Raw genomic sequence first — 26,177 nt, 5'->3', positions numbered from 1 at the left:
GGGTTTCGTGATGCAATTTTTGGGTTTCTCGGGTTTCGCGATGCAGAAATTGTGTTTCTCGGGTTTCGCGAAGCGTTTCTCGGACAATTGACGAGGATTTCTCAATATGAGTTACCCCTTGGGGTTTCCTATTGAAGCATTTGCAGACACTTTAGTAAAAAAACCTTTTTTTCACGAAATAGGTAATTATTTCATTTGAAAACTTTAGATACCGTTAACAATGAAGATTAGCACTTAATTTAACTAAAATTAGCCAGAAATATGACATAAATGTTCAACAAAACGAATAAACAACAGTCATTTTATTGTGTTTTTCATTGGAAAACATGGTCGATCGATGAAAAATTCGATTGTGAAATGGTACACTTTTAATTTTTCTGAGAAAATAACAAATTAAAATTTGTGAATATGAATGGATTTTCGCTTTATTTAGAGCAAAATTAACTAAGTAATGAAACTGTGGTATAGAAAATATATAAATATAATAATTTAGTACTGTATTTATCATAAAAACAATGACGTTTCCATTTAGAATAGAGAAAAAGATCCATTTAGAGCAGGTTTTGAATTAGCTTAATTTACCCTATTTACCAATTAAGCAACTTAAAACTGCATTCAGAGCATAACGGATTTTTTCGAAGGAGTACTTTACAAAGTCGTATTAAATTCCTTTTCTCTTCCAAATTCCCGAAAAAGCAAGAGATTTAATAATCACATTACATTTTTTATTATATATGCATGTACATATACAGAATATACGTCCTTATATCTATACAAGTCGCAAAAGTTTTTCTCTTTATATTTCCTATCTCTAAAAAGTAATTGGGACACTCTCAAAGTTACTATTCACATTTTTTTTTCTCCAGTGTATAAATAGTGTTTCTTTTTTTCTTCAGCTATTTCCTACAAATCAGTCATTCAATTTTTTTTTTATTAATGTATTCTCACACTATATCAATTACCACTTGCACAGTAGCGAATACATTTTTTTTATTATTATTATCATTTAAATTAGAGAATAGAAACTCAATCAATGCCATTACTCTCTGGATCTGAACTGTTAAGTCAGGAAAGGCATGATGATGAAATGACCATGATTTACATACAAAACTACAATGACTTCGCGACTGATGAATTATGATTTTTTTTTTAGATTATTTAGAACACCTGAGAATTTTTTTTTCCATTAATGTGCACACCAAAAAAAATCTATAAGGGGGTCCGGATGAATGATTGATGTCATGGGGGATGAATTAACCACATGCATATTGTCCAAATATCTCTCCATAAACATTTGTTTCTCTTTTTTTTCGCATCATCTTCTTCTGACAATAATTCAGAAACCATAAGATGATCTAAGGATCATCACTTGCAGTCCCACTCATTGATCAATATGTCGATAGAATCGTCTTTGGGGCTCTGGGGTATAGTGAATTCGTGTGCGGAAATGTTGAGGGGATCCTGGAACACTTTCAGAACCACGTCTTGGCGGTGGTACAGGTGGTGATGAAGACAAATACCTGAAATATCATTAAAAATCTCCCATTACCATCTTCTGCACAAGAAATTCCCATCAAAAACTAAACCACCTCCTGGGCAATATTGGAGATCCTGGCGGAAGTTGTCCCATCTCATACAGATTCCTCCGCAGCACGAGAGGGGACTGACCACGATTGTACCGTGGCGGAGGATCTGGACTCCGATGGCGTCTATCGACACCACTGAGTACATGCGGACTAGGTGGTTGAATAGGCAATGTTGCCCTATCCTGAACCAGAAAAGGATTGGTCGATGTGTGCGTTGGAGTACTGTGAACAGTTGATGGATTGGAATTGACAGTCGGCCTTCCACGATCCTTATCACCACGATCACCCGATGCCAGATGGAGTTTCATGTAGGAGGCAAAGCGACGCTTCACCACACCTGCAATCGAATTGAACCACCCTGAACGCATTGAGGGATGGATCGCCAAAAAAAATATGCCTACGGTTAGATAGAGGCAAGCAAAATAAAGCTGTGTGGATGTGAAAATGACTTTTATATCAATCCAATTTTTTGCCAATCAAAAAAAAAATGTATATACAATAAAAATTTTGCCCAGTTCCTATTTTCAGGTGAAGTACCCATTCTTTTCGAATTTTGTATGTCCAATATGTCTAAAAATATTATCAGATAAATATAAAAATTTACGCTTTCAAGAAAGAATTAGACGTTAGTTATTCTTAACGAGGAAAAAATAACTCTGGATCATATTTGGGTTAGCTTTTTCATAGATTAAGAAGATCAATTAATTAAATGTATACTAAAAAGGGGTGGCCAAGCGTCCCAGTACTTTCGCATCATTTACCGTTTACAGGTACTCAACCGATTTGAATCGATTTATAAAACACTCAATAGATTCCACAAAATAGTTTGAAGAGTAATAAAAATTATATTCGAACAAAAATTACTTATCGGTAAATAACCGGTTCATTACCGGTTCACAACTGATTTGAACCGACTTATAAATCACTCAAAATATTTCCCAAAATACACCTCAGGAGTAATATAATTGAATTTCGTATAAAAATTATTTATCGGTTATGAGCCGGTTCATTATCGATTCAAAACCGATTGGAACCGGTTCAGTTTTGTCGGAAATTCCAAGACCTTTCCAACGAGCCCAAACATGACCCCATTCGCTTGATAAATGCGCTCTCTAGTGTCTTTTTAACCTTTGACCTAAAGACGAAATGTCTGTCTGGGTAAACTCTAAAACATATCCAAAAATGAAAAAAATCGCACGACGCGTTTTCGAGCAATCCCAAAAAACATGATTTTGGAGGGGAAGGGAAGGGGACGGGGGAAAATGAGGGGCATGTTAACGATCCTTGGGTCGACTTATGGGGGGTCCCCCTTTGGTCCCAAGTCGCTATCTCTAACCGTTTGGCCGCTAGAGATGGCGACAGCCGGACGGACAGACGGACAAACAGTGTGACGCCAAAAAACTCGAAACTTCAGATTTCCAAAATTCTACCAAAATACGACTCCTTGAAAAAACTACGAACAAAATACGACCGCTTAGAAAGACAATATAATAACTTTTCAGATGATATAAGGTCATTAAATTTCGTTATTAGAACAGTTTTTTAAACTTTTAATCTTTTTGATTACTTGCATAATTTTGTTTGAAGTAAAGGGGCACAAAATATATTCATCGTTCAAATTTTTGTGAAACAGGTGACTAATTCAAGCAAGTTGAGCCCTTGTTGAAAGGTAAAAATATAAAAGTTTCGATGTTTATATTAGTGCTCATACAAATAGAAAAGTAATAAATTGTTTTTGTTCAGTCATTAAATTGAGATACTTATTTAAACAAAGTTGAATCTTTCATGCTATCTCCTGAAAAATGGCCGAAAATTAGTTGGCCCCTTGTAATTTCCAAGGAGCGATATATACTGCTCTCTCCGTGGAGTTCTAGTAGTAAAATAAATTTCATATAATGTTTCATTCATTAATTCTTTAAGGATTACGGACTCACCGGTGACTCAAAAGAAATTCCTACGATCATCTAATGATTCTAATCTAAAATTGTCTTCAGACCAGAGGTTTAGCCCAGTTCTCAAAGGTCTCAAAATTCTAAATAGCGATATTTTTTTTTGGTTTTTGAAAATTTTATGGATCATTCGCTTTCAATATGTAAAATCCTAAATCAAAATTTTACTAAAAATCTTGGCCAATAACCAGTTAGAGATCAGATTTTATGACCCCTTCGTCTTTTAAGGATTTCAGAGTCGTAAAGGTCCATATAAACCAAGGCATTTTGATTCGAAATCCTTTTTCAAAATAAAAACCACCGGTGAGCTCTACCCTTGATGAGGTAACGTTCAGTTTACTGCCCTATCGACGCAGAAAATCTCAGCCAAATCCGAAAAGTTGTATGTTCCACATACTTTCGAGAGTGATATTTATTTTACAAAAAAAAAAAAAAAAATAATGAGAACATTCTTCCTGAGCTTGAGCTGGAATTCATGAACATTTCAACTATCCTGAATTACAAGGTCAAAACGGTCAAAACAAATCTATATTTTTTTTGCTTAAATAGATAGATAAAATATCTAAGAATATTCTAAAATAATTTCAGAAGCCAATTCGAAGTATAATATTTTCAAAGATACAGAGATGAAAGCAAAGCGGGGCTTCCGGTTAAAATCCTGAATGGGTCAAAATCCCGAAAGCCAAAAACCCAAAAAGTTTAAATACCCGAAATAAAGCCTAAATACCGCAATGCCGAATGACAATTTTTTTTAATAAAATTTTTTCCCACAATTTAGAAAATTTCAGAAAAAACACGGTTTGCCAGACTATGTAATTTGGTCAAGATACACCTATGGAATTATAACACAACTTTTGATAGTTATTTTAGTGAAATTTGTTGTCCTGGGCCCTGGAATAACCCCTTTATTCGCTATCAGGAGCCTAGAATTCGGAGCTTCATGCTCCTCACTTCACGGTCAAACCCAGTTTGCCTGTATTTCCCTCTCGTATTCTATTTCTCTGATGCTGTCATGAAGGGAAATGGCACACAATTTTCAAATAAATGACCTTTAGGACTATTGTAGAAGAACCGACTCCTACAAATTATTGTTCGAAAATGACTTCAGTAATATCTTTCATTTTCGGATATGTTTCGTGAGCATTTTATCCATGAACATTTATGACCGAAAAAATTATTCGTAAATGTTTGTGAAATCCTATAGCAGACTTACGAAATGCTCGTGAATCGTATAACCCACAAACAAGTTTGTAAAATTTTGTACTTTTTTCACAAACATTGTTCGTAAAATGATCATTTGACGAAAATTTTTTGTACTTTTACAAACATTTGTTCGTAAATGTTCGTAAACACACAAAAAAATGTTCGCAAAATTTCGTCATTTGTTCGTATTTGCTAGTAAATTTTTGTTTGGCATTTTACGAATATTTTTTGTGTGTTTACGAACATTTACGAACAAATGCTTGTAAAAGTACAAAAAATGTTCGTCAAATGATCATTTTACGAACAATGTTTGTGAAAAAGTACAAAATTTTACGAACTTGTTTTGTTCGTTATATGATTCACGAGCATTTAGTAAGACCTCCATAGGATTTCACAAACATTTACGAACAATTTTACAAATTTTTTTTTCTGTGTAGAGGCTGAACGGTAAGATATATCGACTTCTGGTCTTTGGTGACTCCTTTGGAGAGTATTTCCTTCTTTTTCGTCCACCTCCCTTCCATCTCCACCAAAAACATGTCTTTTTTTAGAATTTCTCGAAAACATTTCCATTGATTTCTTTTATTTTTGGATTATAGGGGCAATGCGAATTAACTGTATGAAACGGGCCGGCTTATGAACAATAACTGGAGTAGGCTGCAGACTGTCCACGAGGAGCTATTTTAAATATGTCTGTACTGCAGGACAGTTCGCCATGACGAAAGAGAATTCTCTGCTTTCTACTCTCTTCTCATACCTATTTGTTACTAAGATTAAGGGCAGAATCACATTGACAGTAAAATTATCACCGTCACCGTCAAATTCCTCGCCGCATTTCGTTGATTTACGCATTTTCATTGTAATTTTTACGCAAATTCTCAATTAGCGAGTTACATTATCTCATACTCGGTGGCACTAGGTGAAAATAGTATAAGAAAATTGAATAAATAAAGCGAAAATGCGATAAACGGTGAGCAAAAAAACTGTACGAAAAACGGTAGCAAAAAAATCCTACAGTTTTTTTTTTGCTTACCGTTTATCGCATTTTCGCTTTATTTATTCAATTTTCTTATACTATTTTCACCTAGTGCAACCGAGTATGAGACAAGGTAATATCGTAATAGAAAATTTACGTAAGAATTGCAATGAAAATGAGTAAATTAACGAAATATGGTGAGCATTTTACTGTCAATGTGATTCTGCCCTAAAGCTATTTTGAGAGATCTTTTGAGTGATTTATGAACCGTTTTAAATCGGTTGAGAACCGGTAAATGATAAATAATGCGAAAGCACTTTTGAAGTATAGCATCTAAGTTACGAGTTCGAGCACTTCGCAAAGTCTAGGACGCTTAGCCACCGCTTTTTCCTTTGATTGGATAAAACTCTACTTATCAGTTGATATTACAAGTTAAAAATATTCCTATAAAAGTCTTATAGAAGAACCAGAGCTATTTCTTTGGGAATAATGACAGCAATTTCATTTAACTCCTTTCTTGATCAAACTCTTTTTTTGATAAAAAATTTCTTTTATCAGAAATTAATTGGATTCCCGCGAAAAATACAAGATTTGGAAATTCTTATCGTTGGTAATCAGATTTTTACCGATTCTAAATTGTTCAAAAATTTTGTTTGTCAGAGTATCCATATTTTTCTTTTGGGCACAAGGTTCCCAAAGGCCATGAATCGAGATCTATTTTTCAATCACCCAATTTTTTACAAAAATCTCAATGAGGGATAAAATAAAATGATGGATTGCAAAGAAAAATTCATAAGAAGCTGCTGCTTTTGTACAAATTGAATCAAAATGATAATAATAAAATGTACAAGGTACAATAATAAAAATTCAAAAGTAAAAATAAAATCTTCAGAAGCATAGCAGCATTTGAATAAATTCTATCAAATGTAAATCAAAAGTTTAAAGAAAAAGGTAACTCACCTGAATCATCCTTAATACCATCACCTGTCGCAGATCCATTTATCAGGTTAGACGGTGAATTTCGTCCCCTGGGACTACTGCTGTAGACATTGTGATCCAACCTTGGGTAATCTGTAGTTGAATCTCCTCTGTAGTCACTGCCACCTGGTGAATAGAATCCCGACGATGTTGGCTGAACTGAATTCTTTTTGCCATTGCTACAACTACTAAAGAGGTACTGATGCTTTGGACTATTAGCATTGAGCTGATGTGCATTAGCTGATTGCTGATTGAGATGGCTTTTGTCATCAATTCCGCGGTGATTGTATTGGTGTAAATTATAGTGATACTGATGTTCATGGAAAGGATTCATGACACCAACATTTGGTACATGAGATCGCTGAATTGTTTGGTATTTAAGTATATCACTGTGAAAGGGATTTGTATTTTCTTGATGCAATTTCCCCTCTTCCTCCAGTTGCCTCTCGCGCAACTGACTCTGTTGATGGTAGAAGCGCTGAAGCACTGGTTTTTTTTTTGTTTGCCAAGCATTGATGAATATATCACACAGTAAAAGACACAAAATGACTTTTTGTTAGTTGCATTATTCCCTATTATTTCTGTCTTTTTTTAAAAAAAAAGCATTGCTCCTCAAATTTCTTATTAATTTGTTGAAAAAAAAAAACACTCAGCAAAATAAACTTACCGATTGGACTAGTGTTTCCTGGTAGACGTATTTGTGCGGAATCGGGCTGTATAAGTCCCGATGGCTTTCGCAATGGCAATGGAGAATCCGATCCATAGAGATTACAGAAGCCATTTTCATCAGCATCCGGTGGTCTTGTTTGATTCCTCATGGCCTCCAATTGTTGCTGTCTCGTTTGATTGGTCAATTTTTTCTGGGTGAACGGAGAATTTGTCATATTCCGGATGAAGCTGTGACCTAAGAAAGAAATCGAAGCGATGAATTTTAATTAAAAGGCAATCATCAGCTTATGATAAATAGGATACTGTGTGTAAATCGGAATGCGTAGGTTAGTAGCACCATTGAAGGATCTTAAAAATCTCGAGACCCTGTGTAATGCCCTAGACAGTCTTACGACTTAGGCCGAGAGACGGCTTAGTGGAAAATAAGGAAAAAGTAGTTTAATCATTATTGCGAATATAATTGCGCTAAGCCGTCTCTCGGCTAATCCTCAGGTCACTCGAAGCCATAAATCACTGAACACAAAATACCCGGGGTCCCAAATGTCCTAGGATTCTTTAAATCGTGGAACCTCGAATGTCTATGTCTACACTGAGAGAAATCCGAAAAAGTTAAAATAACATTCCGGATATGTTAATTTTACCCTGCATTATTGATCCGAAATCGGTGTAAATATTACCCTTTATAGGTGTATTGGGGGTTAAATTAACCCCTTTTCACGTTAATTTTACCCTTAAAAAGGTGCAAAATTAACATTAAAGAATGTTGATATGTTTTTACACCTAAAAAGTGTTAAAGTTATAAGGAAAAAAGTTAATCGCACCCCCTTTCTTTCTCAGTGTAGGGATCTTGAAAATTCCAAGATCCCATATATCTCGAAAGTCTGTAAATCCTGGAAGCCCGAATATTCCGGATACCGGATCTCGAATATCCCAGAAATCCGAAAATCTGAGTATTTCAAATATCTTAGGATTCCGGAAATCTCAGGAATCTCAGTTACCCAAATATCTTAGGACCCTAAATATCCCGGGAACCTAAAAATCCCGATACCCCGAATACTCCGGGAATCTGTAAATCGTTGAAGCCAAAACATCCCGACATCTATTATATCACAGGAAACCGAAAATCATAGTATTCCGAATATCTTATGTTCTTAAATCGGGATCTTAAAAATCCTGAGACTCCGTTAATCACGAATCACCAAATACCCAAAGTCCCGAATATCCCGAGACTCTTGAAAATCCTAAGGTCCCGTAAATCCCGGGACTTTGGAAATTCTCTAACCTTGAACTCGAATATAACGAGAATCACGGGAGTTCATAAATCCTAGAATCCTGAATATCCCGAGATCTCGAATATCTCAGGAATTCAAAAATCCCAGTATGAAGAATATCTTAGGACCCTACATTTTTCACGATTTTGAAAATTCCGAAACTCTTGTATATCACGGAACACCAAAAACCCGGGGTCTTGAATATCCCAGGAGTCTTTACATCCTGCAACCTCGAATATCTGGGGATCTTGAAAATTCCAAGATTTCATAAATCCCGGAAATCTGCAATCTCGAACTTGAATATAACAAGATCTTAAATATCCCGGTATCCTGAAAACCCTGGAAATTTGTAAATCCTGGAAGTCCGAACCCGAACATTAGGAAAAAATCGTATATTCCAGAAATCCGAAAATCTCAGTATCACAAATATCTTAGGACTCCAAAAATCCTAAGAATCCCAGTTAACCCGAATATCTTAGAACCCTAAATATCCCGGGAACCTGTAAATTCCGAAACAGAGAAAAAAACCGGGAACATGTAAATCCTGGAAACCAAAACATTCCGAGATTTCGAATATCAAAAAACAAAAATTGAAAATCCCAATAGGGGGAAGTGGGGCACCTTTGAAATTGGAATTTTTCATCTACTTTTAAATAAAATTGAGCCTTATCTTGATAAAATTTTGCTTCTCAATCTCTTTATGCACCTAAATTATATCACGATAAGGCTCAATTTTATTCAAAAATAAGTGAAAAATCCCAATTTCAAGGGTGCCCCACTTCCCCCTACCCCGAATAACTGAGGACCCTAAATACACTGGGATGTTGAAAATTCCGGGATCCACTAAATCCTTGACCTCTGTAAATCCCACAATCCAGAGTATTTTTGAATGTCTAATATCTTAAGACGTTCTTAATCCTGAAAGCCCGAATACCCGGGATCTTGCATATCCCAGAGCTACGAAAATCCTTTGGGTACTTAAAGTGGTTTTGGTGATGGGATCCTGAAATAGCAGAATTTCGGGATTTAGCTCTTAAGTCCCGGAACGGAACTTCGAAAAAATTTCGAAATTCGAAAAAAGCTCAGGGATTAACAATACTGAAAGTTAAGCACCTTAATGATTTTTTTGTGGCTCTATTGATTCATTATTATTAATTCTGAAGGTTTGGCAGAAAATATAAAAACTTTTAAATTTTTTCGACTGACTGTTAATAGGCTACAGAACCAAACGGTTAAAGATAGAAACTTAGGGCATTCGTATCATTAATGTAATCTTCATTTTACAGATTTTCCGATATCTTTTTTTCTGTTGCATATCTTCAGATAAAATTATAAATAAAAAAATATAAATTGAAATTCTAGCATACCTAGATTACTCAACATTGATTCCCTTCGTGGACTTCCGAATTCTCCAATTTCTTTCCTACGTTGCATAAACGGTGACTTTCTGTACATTTTGTTCATTTCACTCACAACATCGTGGTTATCTTTTGTGTTTCTGACTAAGCCAAAGTCCCCTTCATCAATGGGAAATTCACACGACGTCTCACCGCCACTACCATAGAAAACACCATCTCCCCTTTCACTGTACAAATCCTCACTGTAGGTCCTCTTCTGCTCCTCAACATCCTTTTCCTCCGTCGAAGATCCACCGATTTCACTGACTATTCCTGCTGCACTTGGTGATACGTTCGATGATGTGTTTATTGGTGAAATTGGCGAATGCGACATTTGATGGCGATGAATACTACTGCTACTACATTCTTTATAATTTGGTATACTTGATGGTGCTACTATTGTCCTATGAGCTTCAGATTGCAAGTGTGAGGGCGATAGTCTGGAAATAAAGGGCAGCAAACACATTTTCCAGTGAGTTAAAGACAGACAGTGAAAAGCTCTTCATTCCAGTGCGAAATAATAAAAGATAGAAAATGCAGAGATATTGGATTTTCTTTTCTATTGAGAATCAAACAAGAAATACCAAGAAATATCTTATTTTGAGAAGAAAACTCACTGAAAAAAAATCATATTTCAAAATTTCTGTATGTTACCAATATCTAGAGAAAAATAGGCGAAACATAGCAAAAAAATATGACTAAAAAACTTACAAAGAGACATTTAAACGACGAAGAAAGATTTATAGAAAATTAGAGTAAAGCTCACATTAATAAGGGGGTTATTTTGGTAGAAGTGTAATAAAGAAATCTGTGAGTTTATTTTTAAAGCCAGAAAATATTTGTTGAATTGTATTAAAAAGTGAAAAATTCTATGTCAATACTTACTTAACAAAATAAATAGATTATAATTGTTACCTACAAAAAAATAAAAACAACTATAATAAGAACAAGGGATAAAACGGATTAAATTAAAAAAAGAAACAACACATGCTCAAAAAATTGACAAATTTGCCCTTTAGGTGCTGTTTATACGCCAAGATTATATCCTGTATGTTTATTCTAAACATCTTTTCGCCAAAAAAAAAATGTTTATGCGCAAATATAATATCTCTAATTCTGTGAATAATTGAAACTTAGTTTTTTTTTATTTAATATCATCTTATTTTATCTTTCATTTTTCAAAAACATGTTTAGAACTGCTTTATTGATTTATTAAATATAAAAAAGTCTAATTCAAAAATCAGTAATGATTTTTAAAAAATCTGATGATCATGAATTTAACGACTCATTCGACAATGGATAACCCAGTCGTCGCGAACAGTTCATTGCGAAGAAGTTGACAGATGAATGGCATTAATCAGTTCTCCATTTTACTTTTGACACTTTGTAATTTTCTAATACTTTTAGAAATCGGTTCTTTTAATAAAATTGCAATGGTCATTATTTAAAAGTTGTCAATCATTTACTCTTGTTATAACGGAACGGCAAAGAGTTTGTTCGTGGACAGAGGAGTCAGTCTTGGTTCGATCGAACGAACGGGAGGGGGAGCACGGAGCTCCGTGTTCTGAGACCTTAGGAGTAGATATTGGTTATCCCAAGAACAACAAATCAGAAGTGGGATTCGAATCTACGCCTTAGGCAGTGTGCTACAGATAAAGAGCGCAGACGTTCTTATGCGGTTATGAACAGTTTTATTGTTCTGGTGGAGTTCCGGGAAGGTGCACATTGCACATGCACATGCACAGTTCTGTTGGATTCCAAGATGCAGTTATAGATAAGGAAGGAGATGCAGAAAAGTATCTCCGACACAGTTCTGTTAAAGTGTTACATGGTAATTTCGTTTCAGGGGCGTAGTTCTGTTAAATCTGGGAAAGACGGTGTAACGTATAAAGGAAAGCAGACGACAAATGAACAATTGCTCATGCTGAGCAATTCGAGCAACGCCAGTGACTGGATAGCTCCCACCAATTCCTCATCCAGTCCGTACTCGTGCAGTACATCCCAAAGTTGTTCTCTCGGTACTCGGTCATATGCTTTTCCAAATCTATGAAACAAGCATAGAGTGGAATTGCATACTCCCAAGCCTTTTTGCCAATCATCCTCAGGGTGAAAAGCTGATCCGTGGTGCTTCTACCAGGTCTGAAACCGCATTGTTCCTCACCCAGTCTGGGTTTGACTATATCTCGGCATCTTCTCTCAAGGACTTTGGCATCACTTTGCCGGGCAAACTCAGAAGGGAAATTCCCCTATAATTGGAGCAATCTTTCTTGTTTACCTTTTTGAATATGGGTACAATGATCCCAACTTGCCAGTTCTTTGGCGCTCTTCCACTTTGCCAAGCCACCTTAATGACACGCGTGAGCTAATTAACACCCGCTATACCCATGAGTTTTAGCATTTCGGGACGTATTTCGTCAATTCCTGCAGCTTTTCCATCCTTCAATTTACTAATCGCATACAGGACTTCACTGTCTGAAGGACTACTTTCCTCCCTGCCTTTACTCGTGGGTACACATCATCATCAGTGCCTTGCTGAGGATTGAGCAATTCTGAGAAGTACTCTTTCCAGCGATTTAAGACCTCTTCCTCTTTGGTCAGAAGATTCCCTTCCTTGGATGGAATTGCTCTTCTTCCCTCGGAGTCTTCGGACTGTTTGCCAGATAGTTTTGTTTGCCATTCTGTAGTCAAGCTCCAGCTTTTCACCGAACTTTTTCCACGCCTCCTCTCTAGCGGCTTTAACTGCGAGCTTAGCAGCCTTTCGCGCTTCAACATAACGATCACGAGAATCAGAATCCTTACGTTGTATGTACAACTTGTAAGCCTTCTTTTTCTCTCCAACAACGGCTTCTTTTACTACCGGTGTGTTCCACCAAGATGACCGTTTCACGTTGTTCGTCACATTAATGCGCTTAACACCACAAGCTTCTGTAGCCGAGGCCAAAATGGCTGTTTGAAAACAGTCCCATTCCGCCTCAATGTCAGAAGAAGATTGTGGAATTTGTTCAAACCTTTCTTGTACGCCCTTCACAAATTTTTCCTCAACGTCTTTCTTTTTGAGACTCTCCCACCTAATGCATCTAAGCACTTTGCTCTTACCCTTAGGTAGAGCGGGAGAGTCTTCGTTGAGGTTAATTTTTCCGAAGAGCAGTTGGTGATCAGTTGACAGTTCAGCACTACGAAAAACTCGAACGTCTTGGACAATTCTTCTATCACCACCGGGAACAAGGACAAAGTCAATTATTGTCTTAAGTCCTCGTGTTGTGTTAATAAATAAATACAAAATGAAATTTAACTTTCAAACTGATAAATGGTAAACTGATTTTGGCGGCTGAAGCTAATAAAAAATAGAAAAATTCTGAATCTTTTCACGTAAAATGGAATAGATCTCAGAGATCTCTTCCTAGCGTATAAACGTACACCATAAACAGCAAATTGTCAACTGTTCCATTCGCGCACACAATTCCGCAAAACTTAATTCAGATCAATATGATTATTATGTTAAGAAAAACATTGTCATACGATAATTAACAAATATGAGGATGAAAGAATATGATAAAAACATGCATGTTGTTTGATGCAAAACGATCTCACTCATTCCACATTCAGTCAATTACAATTTAGTTAGAAAAAAAAATCACTACGAAGCTTAGAATACATATTGTTCTTCTAGAAATTACCTGCGATGTGACTTAAGTCCAGCCTTTTCCATTACTGAAGAAAACCACGAAGGTACATCAACATAGTGATCTTCGTAGTACTTTAGAAATGGTTGTCGCAGAAGTTCAGGGTATTTCGGACGACGATGTGAATTCTTCGTTAAACTATTTTATCAGGATGATCAATCAGAAGATCAACAATTACTTTGAATATAGAGCTACGTAAAAATTAAATCATATGCCAATGATAATACTTACCATTTATTGACGAAATCCTGAAATTCTGAACTGAAACCTTGATCAGTTGGCAGTGATGGTGGATCTGATTCTAGAACTTTGGTCAACACTTCAAAGTCAGTTTTACAGCCTTTGTATGGAAAAGAGCCAGTCGCCAGTTCGACTAATGTAATGCCCAAAGACCATACATCGGCTCTAATATCGTATTCTGGTTTCTTCGGATCGATGCGTTCAGGCTGAAAGAAAATGCATTCAATGCATCACCTAAGGGAAGAAAATTTCTTTAGGGAAAAGAAATTATTCTCACCGCCATGTAAGCAGCGCATCCGGCTGATCGTGTTTTGGCCTTTGAATCGACTAGTCTCCCACTTATTCCAAAATCACATAGTTTAATTACACCCTTCTCATCAATCAGTATATTCGATGGTTTAACATCTCTGTGGATAACACCGTGTTTATCTTTTAAATAAGCTAGTGCTTTCACTGTCTGCTCACCAGTTATCACGTGTACAGGAATAGATAGAGAAAATAATCATGTTATTTCCAAGTTATATAAATCACAAGAGGAAACAACCCAGTTGCGATTTATATTTGCCCTTTGAAAAACTCTTTGCATAAATATTCGTATGGAAAACATGGAATTGTCTTCATTATAGATTGATAATGAAATGACTAACGCTCCTAGTGAGAGATCAGAATGAGGTATCGCCAAGCAGTTTGCGGCAAAGGTTAAATATCGGGTCGACGACATCAAATGGTAAAGTCAGATCCACCACAGCCTTCCCCTGACTTTTGCCATTTTTAAATACCCCCACAACAATTTATTTTATTAATACGTAACTCCCTATTCCACGGATCGATCTTGAATTTTAGTAGAATGTCTTATCTGGGCCTAGAAGCTTTCGATCCGAAACAAAGAAAAAAAACTTGTCCCTTCCCATCACCTTGACCCGAGCTATTAAGAAACAAAAAAATAATCGTAAAATGGGTATAGCTCGGCTTGTACTTGTCAGAATTTGATTTTAGTTAATGATTTAAAAAGGTCTCGTTAAATGTTCGAACACTTCGGAACATTTAAACTTCAATAGATCACACCCAGAAGCTAAAAAAAATGAAATGTTGCTTTTCGAAAATTCGATTTTGAATATCTCGAAACTCCCATTTCGGTATTGAAAAGAAAGTTTCCGAGCTGATTAGGATATCTTATGGTAATTTCTCAAAACAGGGGACTTGGTAAGTTGAGTTCTTGAAATAAACGAAAATAAGACTCATATTACGAAATATCAGCTGTCCGAACTTGCAGTCAAATTTATGTTTACATTTTTATTCATTTTAAACGTACTTAATTTTATAGAAAACAAAGACGTTAAACTACTTTTCAAGGTTCCAAAAAACGCTTCTGAAAAGAAAATAGCAAAAACCTTCAATTTGTATTGCAAATATTGCACGTTATATAAGACATTGGTGCTTTATGCAGCCTCTTATAAATTGCAAGCAGTTTCCTTATTATTTTATTATACGAAATATATTATTTTGAAAGTTATACGAAAGCCCTACTCATACTCTTTTTCTTGTATCGTTTAATCGGAATAGAATTGTCTTTGAAATTAAAAATCTAAAAAATTAACTTAATCCTTATTTTTAAAAATTTGATTTATTAAAAAATGTTAAAGCAAAACATAGAATTTTGAAAATCTGAAGTTCTGAGTTTTTTGACATCACGGTGTTCTGTTTGTCCGTCTGGCTGTCGCCAGCTCTAGAGCTTAAATGATTTGAGATTGATACTTAGGACATTTGGGGTACCCCCCCTCCAATAACTCGATCAAAGAATCGTTAGCATGTCCTTTATTTTCCTCACATCTCTCGTGCAATTTTTTTTCATTTTACTGCTCGAACTCAAAAAGAAAGCAGTTAGATAAACCATTTTTCATTTTTGAAATTGAGACACGGCTAGAGGCCAAACGGTAAGAGATATCGACTTTCGGATATTTTTGATATAAGGTAAAATACCCTCGTTCTACCGGTTCCTCAATTTGACCGGTAGATTTATTTATTTGTATTTGCTATAATATTTTGCATATGATCTAACATTCATAGGTCAATTATTCCATGAATAATACGAACCAGTGACAAATTCACAGAAATTGACGAAATTTACCATCAAACATACGAAATTTAAATTTATTACTCCTAAGGTACTTTGAGGTATAGTATTTATGTCACGAGTTCAAGCACTTCGCAAAACCTGGGACGCTTTGCCACTTCTTTTTAAAAGAAAAATTGTGTGATTTGTACTGTAAAACGGAAGAGCAAGTGTAGGGGAAACTGGGGCACCACCAAACACGGGGTACCACCAAACAGTAATTTTTATTTCTAAACTACTTGGACTATCTTGATCACTCCTTCAGTGGACAAGCATCCCTATAGTGCCTATAAATTCCTATCGGTCTTATCCTCTGATATCCAATATACGATTAAAAAATCGCCGTGTTTGGTGGTACCCCGTGTTTAGTGGTGCCCCAGTTTCCCCTACTAAAAATATCTAACTAGGGCCTCTTAATTATTGTAAATTTTACACTAGGTCCCGGCATTATGCATGCACTTCGGGATTATGCACCTGACGGAATTATGCACATACAATTATTCAAGTTTGCCTATCATTGGGAGTCAATTTATGAAGTCATTTTTGAAATAACTATGCAGTGACGCGGGAAATTTGAAAACACCGTGCTTCTTTTTCAGAATAAAACATTAATTTCTTTTATTAAGGTGAAGTTTTTAAATAATCTAACCATTTATTGAAGAATTCTGGCCAAAAAGTATTGTTTGTTAATGCATTTCTATTAAATTGATTTTTTGTTTTGACTATTTTTATGACCAGCGCACAATTACTTTTGTTTGTAAACATGTTTTCAAAATTTCCCATGAGAATGAGCGAGATGACTAGATCTAAATCTCACTCTAATGCTCAGCGCACAATAACTTTTGTTTTGTAAATATGTTTTTGAAATTTCAATGAGAGTGAATGAGATGTAGATCTAGTCATCTCGCTCTCTCTTATAGGAAATTTTGAAAACATGTTTACAAACAAAAGTTATTGTGCGTTGGTCATATCTCATCGAAATGTCAAAAACATGTTTACTAAACAAAAGTTGTTGTGGTTATTGTGCGTTGAGCATTACTCCGCGCGAAATTCATTCTACGTACCTAATTTAATTCAAAAGAAAGCCCCTGAAGTTATGCAAATTTTCTCGATGCATAATACCATTTCGCGCGTTTTTTTCGGTCCCAAAAATGTGCATAATCCCGGGACTGAGTGTACAATATTTCCAGGTTTCGAAGATGTTGTGTAATTTTAAAAATACAAAAATATTTCCTAAATTTCTTAAAGGGATCAATTCAATTGGTTTACTAATTTCTTTTTACTGGGAATCGTCATAAATGTAAATGCAGGAATAAGGATAAATTTCTCACTCTTTAATTCTTCAATGGTTAATGTTTGCTGCTAAGGAATTAAGGATTTTCAGAAACCTGGTTCAGTAATAGTCTGAAGCCCATTTAAAAATCGCAACTGGAAAATTGAAAGAGAGAAAAGTAACAGAAATACTCACAGCAACTGTAACCTTCCCGAGAATTTCTTCAGGCACTGGCAGATTTGATTTCTTCTGGAGCTTATCAAAGCACGTTGCCATCAACTCCATACAGATCCACACATCTGTCTGAGTGATAAAGCATCCCAGGCACCTCACAATAAATTCACAATCATGGGATTTGAGCACAACATCTAAATCCATGATTATCCGCTTATTTTCTTCCTGATTTCCCGTCCGTCGCATTTGCTGCAAAGCCAATGGGAATCCTTTTAGTGGTTTCTCAATTGATTGATGAAATAAGAGTCTTACCTTTACTGCTATCATTGTGTCACTCTCGACGTGTCGCATTTTGACTACTTGTCCACTCGTTCCATTCCCCAATTCCCCCATATCCTCCAGATCTTTTATGTCTGTCTGATATTCTTTGCCATCGAGACATAGAATACCACTCCTCTTCATAATGGTCCTCAGTTTCTCCTCTGTCTCTGGCTCAATGCGAGATTGCAGGCTTGGGAATCCTCGTACAGGAAGATGCAGGTCACCAGGCCGAAATCCTGGCCGGGTGCGGCCAACATCGCCCACTGTAGGATTAAGTTTATGCCGTATTTAATAAACACCCAAATAACTTTGCAAATTTCCCCGGGAAAATAATCAAAACACCGAGATGTCTAAATGAGAAAATCTTTCCGGACGTCACAGAGATGTCAAACTTCCCCTTTTCACTTATTTTCTTTCTTCTATTAATCAATTTTCTAAAGTTTTCTTGCAGATTTGTCCTAAGGCGTCTTATTGTAGTCAAGGGATACTACCCTGAAGCCCCAAATGGGGGATTTAGGCCCGGAATAGGGAATTTCTGGGATGGGCTGATCGAGTGAGTTTGACAGGGCAAAATTTTCATGCAATTTTGTCGTCGATACTCACAGTTGCCTGGACGCCGTTGGCTGCCTGGTCGTGATTTGTCGAAGGGCTGCTTATCGATACTCTCACTAGACTCATTTTTACCTATCAAACGAGCCTCCAATATCTGAATTTTATTCCCAATATCATTCGACATTATCCGAACAAAAAAAATTCCCCGAGACTTTTTTTTCGGTCTGACAACGCGATGCCAGCGACATATGTGGTGAGCATGGGAAATATTTCGCCACTTCGCCGGTTTTATGGGAAAATCAGTACGGGGATATGGGATTGTTGGTCCAGTCGGGTGGGGTAGTTTTTGTTTTGGTTTTCTGTAAACATGCCGCAGTGGAAGTGAAAATTGTTTATTTTTGTGTGGAATTCCTTGGTTTTCTTGTGAGATTAATGGCGCGATGGCATCAGTAAAGACTGAAAATATTGACAATTTTGGAGATGATGAAGAGGAAGTGTATCTCTATCTAGATTTCCACTCAATTCCTTTGTCTGAAGAAGAGATGAAAGAACCTAACCTCACTTTGAAGATTGTGGGCATTGAAAGTGAAAATCCGGTGGTTAAAATAAATAATAAATTTTTCAAAGGTAATTTGCATATTGATTGTTTAATTGGAATGCATATTTTATGAAGTTTTTGGGGTTTTTTTCAGGGGAATATGAAGATACAATTGGCACTCATGTTTTTTTCGAGGAAGATACTGGACACTCATCACAGGATCCACTCTACAGTCGGAATCCTAAGACAATGTACAAGTACATGAACAAGACCAATAAGGTACTGAAAATGAGACGTATCTTCTTGGAGTCCAGAGACGATGAGAATAGAGTAGAAGAAGGTACTTCTACTGAGAATTCATCAAAGTATCAAGTGACAAAAACCTATCAAGATACACTGTGTCAGCTTCTTAAGCCCGGTCATGCTCCTCCACATTATTTGCCTGATTGTTTGGATGCCAAAATAAAATCAACTCAGGAAGTTGCTGAGGAATATCGTGATATGGAGCCAATTGAGAGGAAACCCGTTCCCTGATTTTTGGTAAGGATTTGTGCGATAGTTTATATTCCTTTAGGGCTAGTGCCGCTAGTGCTTATTGAGATTCTGCGTGAGGAAGCATAGATAGAGTAAAATAGAGCAATCGCGTATAATAGAGAGGAAAAGGGATGTGAAGTGATTACAAGAGACACTCAACTTGGCAAGACTCTTATCAAAATTTCATTAATAATTCAAGTGATTTGTGACATGATTGCACCGCCAGCGGGCAAAAGGGCGACCAGGAAAAATCAATAGGGGAACAGAGAGAGAGAGTTCAACGTTCCACATCGTAAATCAGCACCCACCCGGCGCCTCCATCCAACTAAACTGTTCTGCGCTCGAGGAAATTGTTGCTAACATTAAACCCACCCAGCCTCCTGCCCCCAATCCTCAAGCTCCATCTCCGACAGAGCGCGCATGACAAAGTTGTCCAATATCATTGATGCTTTTTTTCCCAAGTTCCACACATTCAAAGCTCCCACAGATTCGTGCTTCCTGTGTCCTCTCTCTCTCCAGTGTCTCTCCTATCGAGAGAATATCTTTTATAAGGATTTGGATGAGTGTTTGTGTTGGTGGTTCAAAAGGCTTGCAGAAGATACCAAGTGAGAATGATACATCTTAGTTGAAGACAAAAAAAAAGCTATCCTACCGTCAGAGGAAAAAGCTCGTCGTGTGTGTTGAAGTATGCGCTCTGTCGAGAGGGTGCAACGTTTGGGAAAAATTGTATAATTTTCATCTTGAGATTTTCCCACACGAAACCACAGGAAAATCCATTCTGGGTGGATGGAAACAAAGGAAGCACATGTCTAGTGTCTAATTCTAACTGAACTGTAGTGAATACGATTCTCCCGGTCGTGCCAGAGTGTCTCAGAAGAAAAAGAAGACAATTGAGTAATTTTGTGTGCTCTCTCCATGTCCTCCAAAAGTTCACTTCCCTCTTGTTTGTGCTGTGTGCAGAGGAAGGTGATCCGGGAAGGAAAATTGATGAAAATTCACACACGTCTCTACAATCACCGCGATGTTTGCTGATGTGCTCCTATAAATTAAATTTAATAGTTAATTATATTGCGTAATTTTATTATCGAGTTTTTCACTTTAAATGAGATTATTCCATTTTCTCATTAACGGAAGTTTATTTCGTAAATAAGCAAATTTGCATAACAATTTAGGGTAGATGCAAAGTAGGAATTTTAACTGTGGCCAAATTAAGAACAATCCCCCTAAACGGACAAGGATTGCTCCAAACAAAAAAATATCCCCCAAAAGTGAGAGAATTTGGTGAAGAATTTTTTTTTCTGTGGAAAATCAATACAAATGTATCCAACTTTACCAGAAATCTAGTGAGCAGAAAATGTTCAAATTGTTTTTTTCACATTCTTGAGACTGATATTCCGGATATTCCCCTCCCAAAAAGTGGATAAACCTCTAAAAAAAAGACAATCTGTGTTAAAGTGAAAAAAAAATCGGTTGTGAAAAAACTGGAGAAGTAGGAAGGATATGGAGCGAATGTGGCGAAAAGTGAATCAGGGATTGTCGGGACGGGGAGCCAGTGGTAAGCAGACACATCATCAATCGACAGAGACAGTGAGCTCAGCAGGATTTGGTGAAGCTCAGAATGTCGTGGCGGTAGCCGGTCGGGCGCCAGTGAGAACAGAAGCAATTCCGGTACAAGAGCCACTTCCTGTCGCTTCAGACAAGCGCAAGAGGCGCCGAAGGAAGAGTCGACCACGTCGTGGAGGGTAAGGATACTCATGCATCTTCATTCAAATTGACACTGACTTTTATAATTTCCCATCTCAGGAGATCTGCCGAAAGGAATCCTCCTGCAGCAGTTACTCAGCCACTTCCTCCACCACCACCTGGGGCGGATGCCTCCCTGAAGCAGCGGGCTGTTGCCAAGCTGAAAATGTTCAATTTCCACTTGAACTGGGATCTCCATATGACGCAGTGCAAACCATGCGGGTGAGTAATAATGATAAAATTTTTCTATTTACTCCCACACACGCAAATTCAGCTAATCCCTCTTGAATCCTTTCGTGAAATTTTCAATGAACCACCCCCATTCAGAGTTATTTATGCGTAAAAAAAAAAACATTTCTAAATTAAAATTCGCGGAGTGCTCGTATTTAACAATTCGTGTAAATTGAAAATAGTAAGCGAATCTGGGGCAAAATGTAACAATCCAATTCTTATACGATTTTTTCACGAGTTTCCAAAAGACCGGAGGTATTCCTAATCAGCACAGAAAAAATACACCTTGAGTTTTTTTTTTAGAATAGTTATACCTTCTAAACTTCCGAATAAGTCTGGGGCGGTGGAAGCCAAAATTTCGAAAAGCCAAAATCCCAGTGCCAAAATCCTGAACGCTAAAATCCCCAAAGGGTCAAAATCCCGAAAGCCAAAATCCCAATGCCAAAATCCCAAAAGGTTCAGAATTCCGAAAGCCAAAATCCCAAAAGCCAATATTACGAAAACCAGAATTGCAAAAGCCAAAATCCCGAAAGCCAAAATCTCGAAAGTTAAAATCCCAAAAGTCAAAATCCCCAAAAGTCAAAATCCTGAACGTCAAAATCCCAAAAGGACCAAAATCCCAAAAGGACCAAAATCCCAAAAGGACCAAAATCCCAAAAGTCTGGGGATTTTGAATACCAAAATCATGAACGCCAAAATCCCATAAGGGTCAAAATCCCGAAAGCCAAAATCCTAATGCCAAAATCTTGAACGCTAAAATCCCCAAAGGGTCAAAATTCCGAAAGCTAAAGTCCCAATGCCAAAATTCTGAACGGCAAAATCCCGAAAGGGCCAGAATCCCGAAAGCCAAAATCCTAAAAGTCTGGGGTTTTTGAATGCCAAAATCCTGAAAGCCAAAATCGCATAAGAGCCAAAATCCCGAAAGCCCAAATCCCAATGCCAAAATCTTGAACGCTAAAATCCCCAAAGGTTCAAAATCCCGAAAGCCAAAATCCCAGAAGAGCCAAAATCCCAAAAGGGCTAAAATCCCAAAAGTTGGGGATTTTAAATGCCAAAATCATGAACGCCAAAATCTCATAAGGGTCAAAATCCCGAAAGCCAAGATCCTGAAAGCCAAAATCCCAATGCCAAAATCCTGAACGCTAAAATCCCAAAAGGGCCAGAATCTCGAAAGCCAAAATCCCAAAAGTCTTGAGATTTTGAAAGCCAAAATCCTAAACATCAAAATCCCAAAAGTGAAAATCCCGTAAGCCAAAATTCCAAAAGCCAAAATTCCGAAAGCCGAAATCTAGAAATTAAAATCCCGAACACCAAGATCCCGAAAAGCTCAACATCACAAAAGTCAAATCCCAAACACCAAAATCCTGAAGGGGACGTAGTTATACGGAGGATAATATGTGCAATAATTTTCCCTAATACAGAAATTTTCCCTTTGCCTCTAGCAAACACGGGTGTAGTCGTGGGAGTAGCTATGACACTTTATAGAATTCGGGATTTTGGCTTTCGGGATTTTGACCTGGACACGTTTGGGGTAAATATTAACAGCCATTTGTGATCCGTGTTTCGAAATTAGTTCTCATCCGATTTTAACTATACTTGAAATTGTGGTTTCACTCTGACCACAATTAATTATTTATTTGATAACACTCGCGATCTATAGTAATGAGGGAGGCGACTTTGTATCCTACTACCCGAGCACACAATGTCACGCTCTCTACCTCATCACTTTACACTTCTATTCCCTAGCACGGTCACCGAGAGAATGATCGAGCTCTCTCACAAAAACTACCCCTAAGTGACAAAGTGCTCGAATAGCCAGATCCGCCGGAGGAGGGCACCACTGGTACCAATTCAAATGGGATTCCTAAGAGGGGTTATTCAACGGTGCCAGAGAGTGATTCCACACTCGGCCTTTCCTGACGTCCATCAACAACTGGTTGTTAGATGGGAATAAGGGGTTTTCGTGTAGCTTTTCCCTAATGTATGCACCTAAATATTCCTTATGTCTACCTTTTATTTAAAGATAATACTACTCATCTACTTCTTCTTGTTCTTCCGGTTGGTATTCTAATCAAGTCCTCTATTGAGCTCATCTAATTGGTCATGATATGCATTCACATGATTCACGTTGACTGGAAGCCACTACCACGATCATCTTTACAATTGCGTAGTTCTTCCAGCTCAACCTTGGGATTCAAATCCATAGATAGCAATCCACTGATTGTCTATGGTATAGTAATATCCATAAGCTTTGTGATCCATAATGTGCAAAAATCCTCAATTTGTGAATTAAATCCAACATCCACATTAATTTCCAAATTCAGTTATTATTTCCATAGTACAACAAAAGTAATGAAATTTTCCACATAAATCAATACTTCATTTTCCAAAAAGATCGGTAATTCGAATTCCACACATGACTAAATTAATTCTCATCATCATCCACATAAGCTTTCTCAAGTGCACTCAACTCACCATTGTTACCCCATGGCTTCAATCTATCTGCTAAACACACATTTTCATAAGGAATCTGTGATACCTGTGTCAATGGAGTATCCTTCACCAAATAACGGTCACGTCCCATTATTTCCTCAACAATGTAGGGTCCTCTGTACCGAGGAAGAAGTTTCCTGGAAGTTCCGGTTGCTGGTGCATTCCATCTACAGAGAACAAGATCTCCTTCTTTGTACTCGTGCGGTGCCTTGTGTGACTCGTTAAATTTTTGAGCTTGTTGTTCTTGATGGTTGGTCATCCTCATCAGAGCAGCTTCACGGAGGTCTGGAAGTGGTTCTTGGAACTCCCTGTCATCCACTGTATTTGAAATGGCATTCATCAATTTGTTCTTCAGGACATTGCGGGGTCTATATCCCATCAACAACATTTGAGGTGACTCTCCAGTGACTCTATTCTCAAATGAATTAAGTGCCCACTGGATAGCGGGTAGACTTTGAGCCCAATTCTTTCCTGTCTGCTCACTGGAGAGGCTGCGCAATGAATCCTTCACTGTCCGGAACATCCTCTCAATCTGCCCGTTAGCCCTCGGAGTGGCAACTGCCACTGGAGATCTCTTGATGTCATATTCCTTGCAGAAATCCCTGAACTCTTTTGACTCGAAGGCTGCACCCTGATCGCACACCAATACTGCTGGCATCCCAAAATACTGAGCTACTTCCTTTATAACTCTAATAGCTGCTTTGGAGGTCGGTGAAGGGACAGCTCTCAGAATACAGAATCTGGTGAAAGCGTCCACTAGACCAAAAATGTGTCCCTGTCTTTTTCCTTCGTCGAATGCTCCACAAAAATCAACATGAATAACGTAGAAAGGGATAGGTTTCTTTTCCAATACAAAGATCTGATGTCGATTCTCATCTTCTCCGGGTTTGGTCAGGTCACAGCTCAAGCATCCATCAATATACTTTTTAATGTCTCGTCTCATTCTCGGCCACCAGTAATCCTTCCGCAACTGATTCAAGCAACTTGTCAATTCCCGGTGACCCATCTCATTATGTACTGCATGCATTACGTTGAATCTCACTCCTCGGGGGACATAAAATCTCAATCCTTTCTCCGTCTTGACAAAAACTCGTCCCTCCACTATTTCAAAGTCATTTCGTATCTTCTTTTCATCTGGTTCACCTTCTAATTTATCTTCCAGAATATCCTTGATCCGACTGATCTCATGATCCTTCAGTTGTAGGGCAACTACCCAGTCATCATTTTGAGTGTACACATTCATAACTAGTTGATCCTCTTCATCATCCTCTTCTATTTCCTCTTCTCTATCTGGTGGATGGCGGCTAAGAGCATCAACGTGTGCCATTCGTTCCCCTGGTCGATATTTTATTTCAAAGTCGTATTCCATGATTGTCAACCACCACCGAGCAATTCTATCATCCACTCTCCTTGCTCGATGAGTCAATCTAAGAGCATTGCAATCTGTGTAGATCGTAAAATGTCGGCCAAGTAGATAATATTTGAATCTCTTCAGGGTCTCTACTACGGCCATGGTTTCCCATTCGAAACTGGTGTACTTCTTTTCTGCTGGTGTGAGAGCTCGGCTGAAATAACTGATTGGTCGAGGATTCCCATCTTTGTCCAATTGGAGGAGAACACCAGCTATTCCGACTTTACTACCATCACAGTGAACTTCATGCACTGCATCCCTTGAGAACAAAGCCAGTACTGGATGATGGATTAAAGCTGTCTTGAGATTGGTGAAAGCCTTGTCCTGTTCGTCTGTCCAATTAGGATTTCCATTCTTCCTCAGCATCTGGGTCAGAGGAGCTGATATGATTGCGAAATTTGGGATGAATCGGCGGAAAAATCCAACGAGACCTAGAAATCTTCGGACTCCCTTCAGAGTTGTGGGTTGTTTGAATTCTTCAACAGCTTTAGTTTTTAAATTTCCTGGTGAGATTCCTGATGGGCTGACCTCGTGTCCCAAAAATGTCACATTGGTACTGAGAAACTTACACTTATTCGGATTGAGAGTCAAATTGTGGAGGACCAGCTGTTGGAAAATCTTCTCAAGTATTTGAAAATGTTCCTGCACACCTTCTGTGGCCACCAAAATATCATCCATGAAACAGATAACATTTTCATTTCCAATTGGTCTCAAAACGTGTGACATAACCCTCATAAATATAGCTGGGGAGTTTGACAATCCAAAAGGCACTCTTTTGAACTCGAAAAGTCCTTCCGTTGTGATAAATGCAGTCAACTTCCTGCTGTCTTTGTGAACTGACA

At 37.5% G+C, this 26,177-nt stretch overlaps 3 protein-coding genes across 5 annotated transcripts in view; 2 read left to right on the top strand and 1 right to left on the bottom strand.

Moving 5' to 3' along the window:
* Positions 1 to 703: 703 nt before the first annotated feature.
* On the bottom strand, positions 704 to 18,633 carry LOC129800715 (dual specificity mitogen-activated protein kinase kinase hemipterous). The gene is made up of 11 exons (XM_055845317.1): positions 18,437 to 18,633; positions 17,825 to 18,096; positions 17,534 to 17,761; positions 14,230 to 14,409; positions 13,944 to 14,158; positions 13,707 to 13,850; positions 10,000 to 10,469; positions 7,360 to 7,596; positions 6,675 to 7,178; positions 1,590 to 1,944; positions 704 to 1,520 (listed from the first exon to the last, which is right to left on the bottom strand). Exons 1-11 carry the CDS (start codon positions 18,567 to 18,569, stop codon positions 1,382 to 1,384), a joined length of 2,877 nt encoding a protein of 958 aa, XP_055701292.1. The 5' UTR covers positions 18,570 to 18,633; the 3' UTR covers positions 704 to 1,381.
* A 75-nt stretch (positions 18,634 to 18,708) lies between these two features.
* Positions 18,709 to 20,873, top strand: LOC129801434 (general transcription factor 3C polypeptide 6). Of its 3 annotated transcripts, none has more exons than XM_055846488.1 (3): positions 18,729 to 19,012; positions 19,078 to 19,463; positions 20,794 to 20,873. In XM_055846488.1, the coding sequence occupies exons 1-2, from the start codon at positions 18,826 to 18,828 to the stop codon at positions 19,455 to 19,457; spliced, it is 567 nt and encodes a 188-aa protein (XP_055702463.1). In that variant the 5' UTR covers positions 18,729 to 18,825; the 3' UTR covers positions 19,458 to 19,463; positions 20,794 to 20,873. The 3 variants fall into 3 exon arrangements, with proteins under 3 accessions (XP_055702440.1, XP_055702463.1, XP_055702451.1); XM_055846476.1 differs by having other exon boundaries at positions 20,630 to 20,873; XM_055846465.1 differs by having other exon boundaries at positions 18,709 to 19,012; positions 19,078 to 20,873.
* An 84-nt stretch (positions 20,874 to 20,957) lies between these two features.
* LOC129800684 (uncharacterized) overlaps positions 20,958 to 26,177 on the top strand; it is a 118,940-nt gene continuing 113,720 nt past the window's right edge. Inside the window, exons 1-2 of the mRNA XM_055845273.1 lie at positions 20,958 to 21,199; positions 21,261 to 21,422. Of these exons, the coding sequence (XP_055701248.1) occupies positions 20,958 to 21,199; positions 21,261 to 21,422 (404 nt within the window). The remainder of the gene's footprint in view (positions 21,200 to 21,260; positions 21,423 to 26,177) is intronic.

The sequence above is a fragment of the Phlebotomus papatasi genome, chromosome 1, assembly GCF_024763615.1.
Source record: "Phlebotomus papatasi isolate M1 chromosome 1, Ppap_2.1, whole genome shotgun sequence".
In the NCBI taxonomy this organism is placed as follows: Eukaryota; Metazoa; Arthropoda; class Insecta; order Diptera; family Psychodidae; genus Phlebotomus; species Phlebotomus papatasi.
The sequence above is the reverse complement of the archived record's forward strand: the minus strand, read 5'-3'. Positions and strand labels throughout refer to the sequence as shown.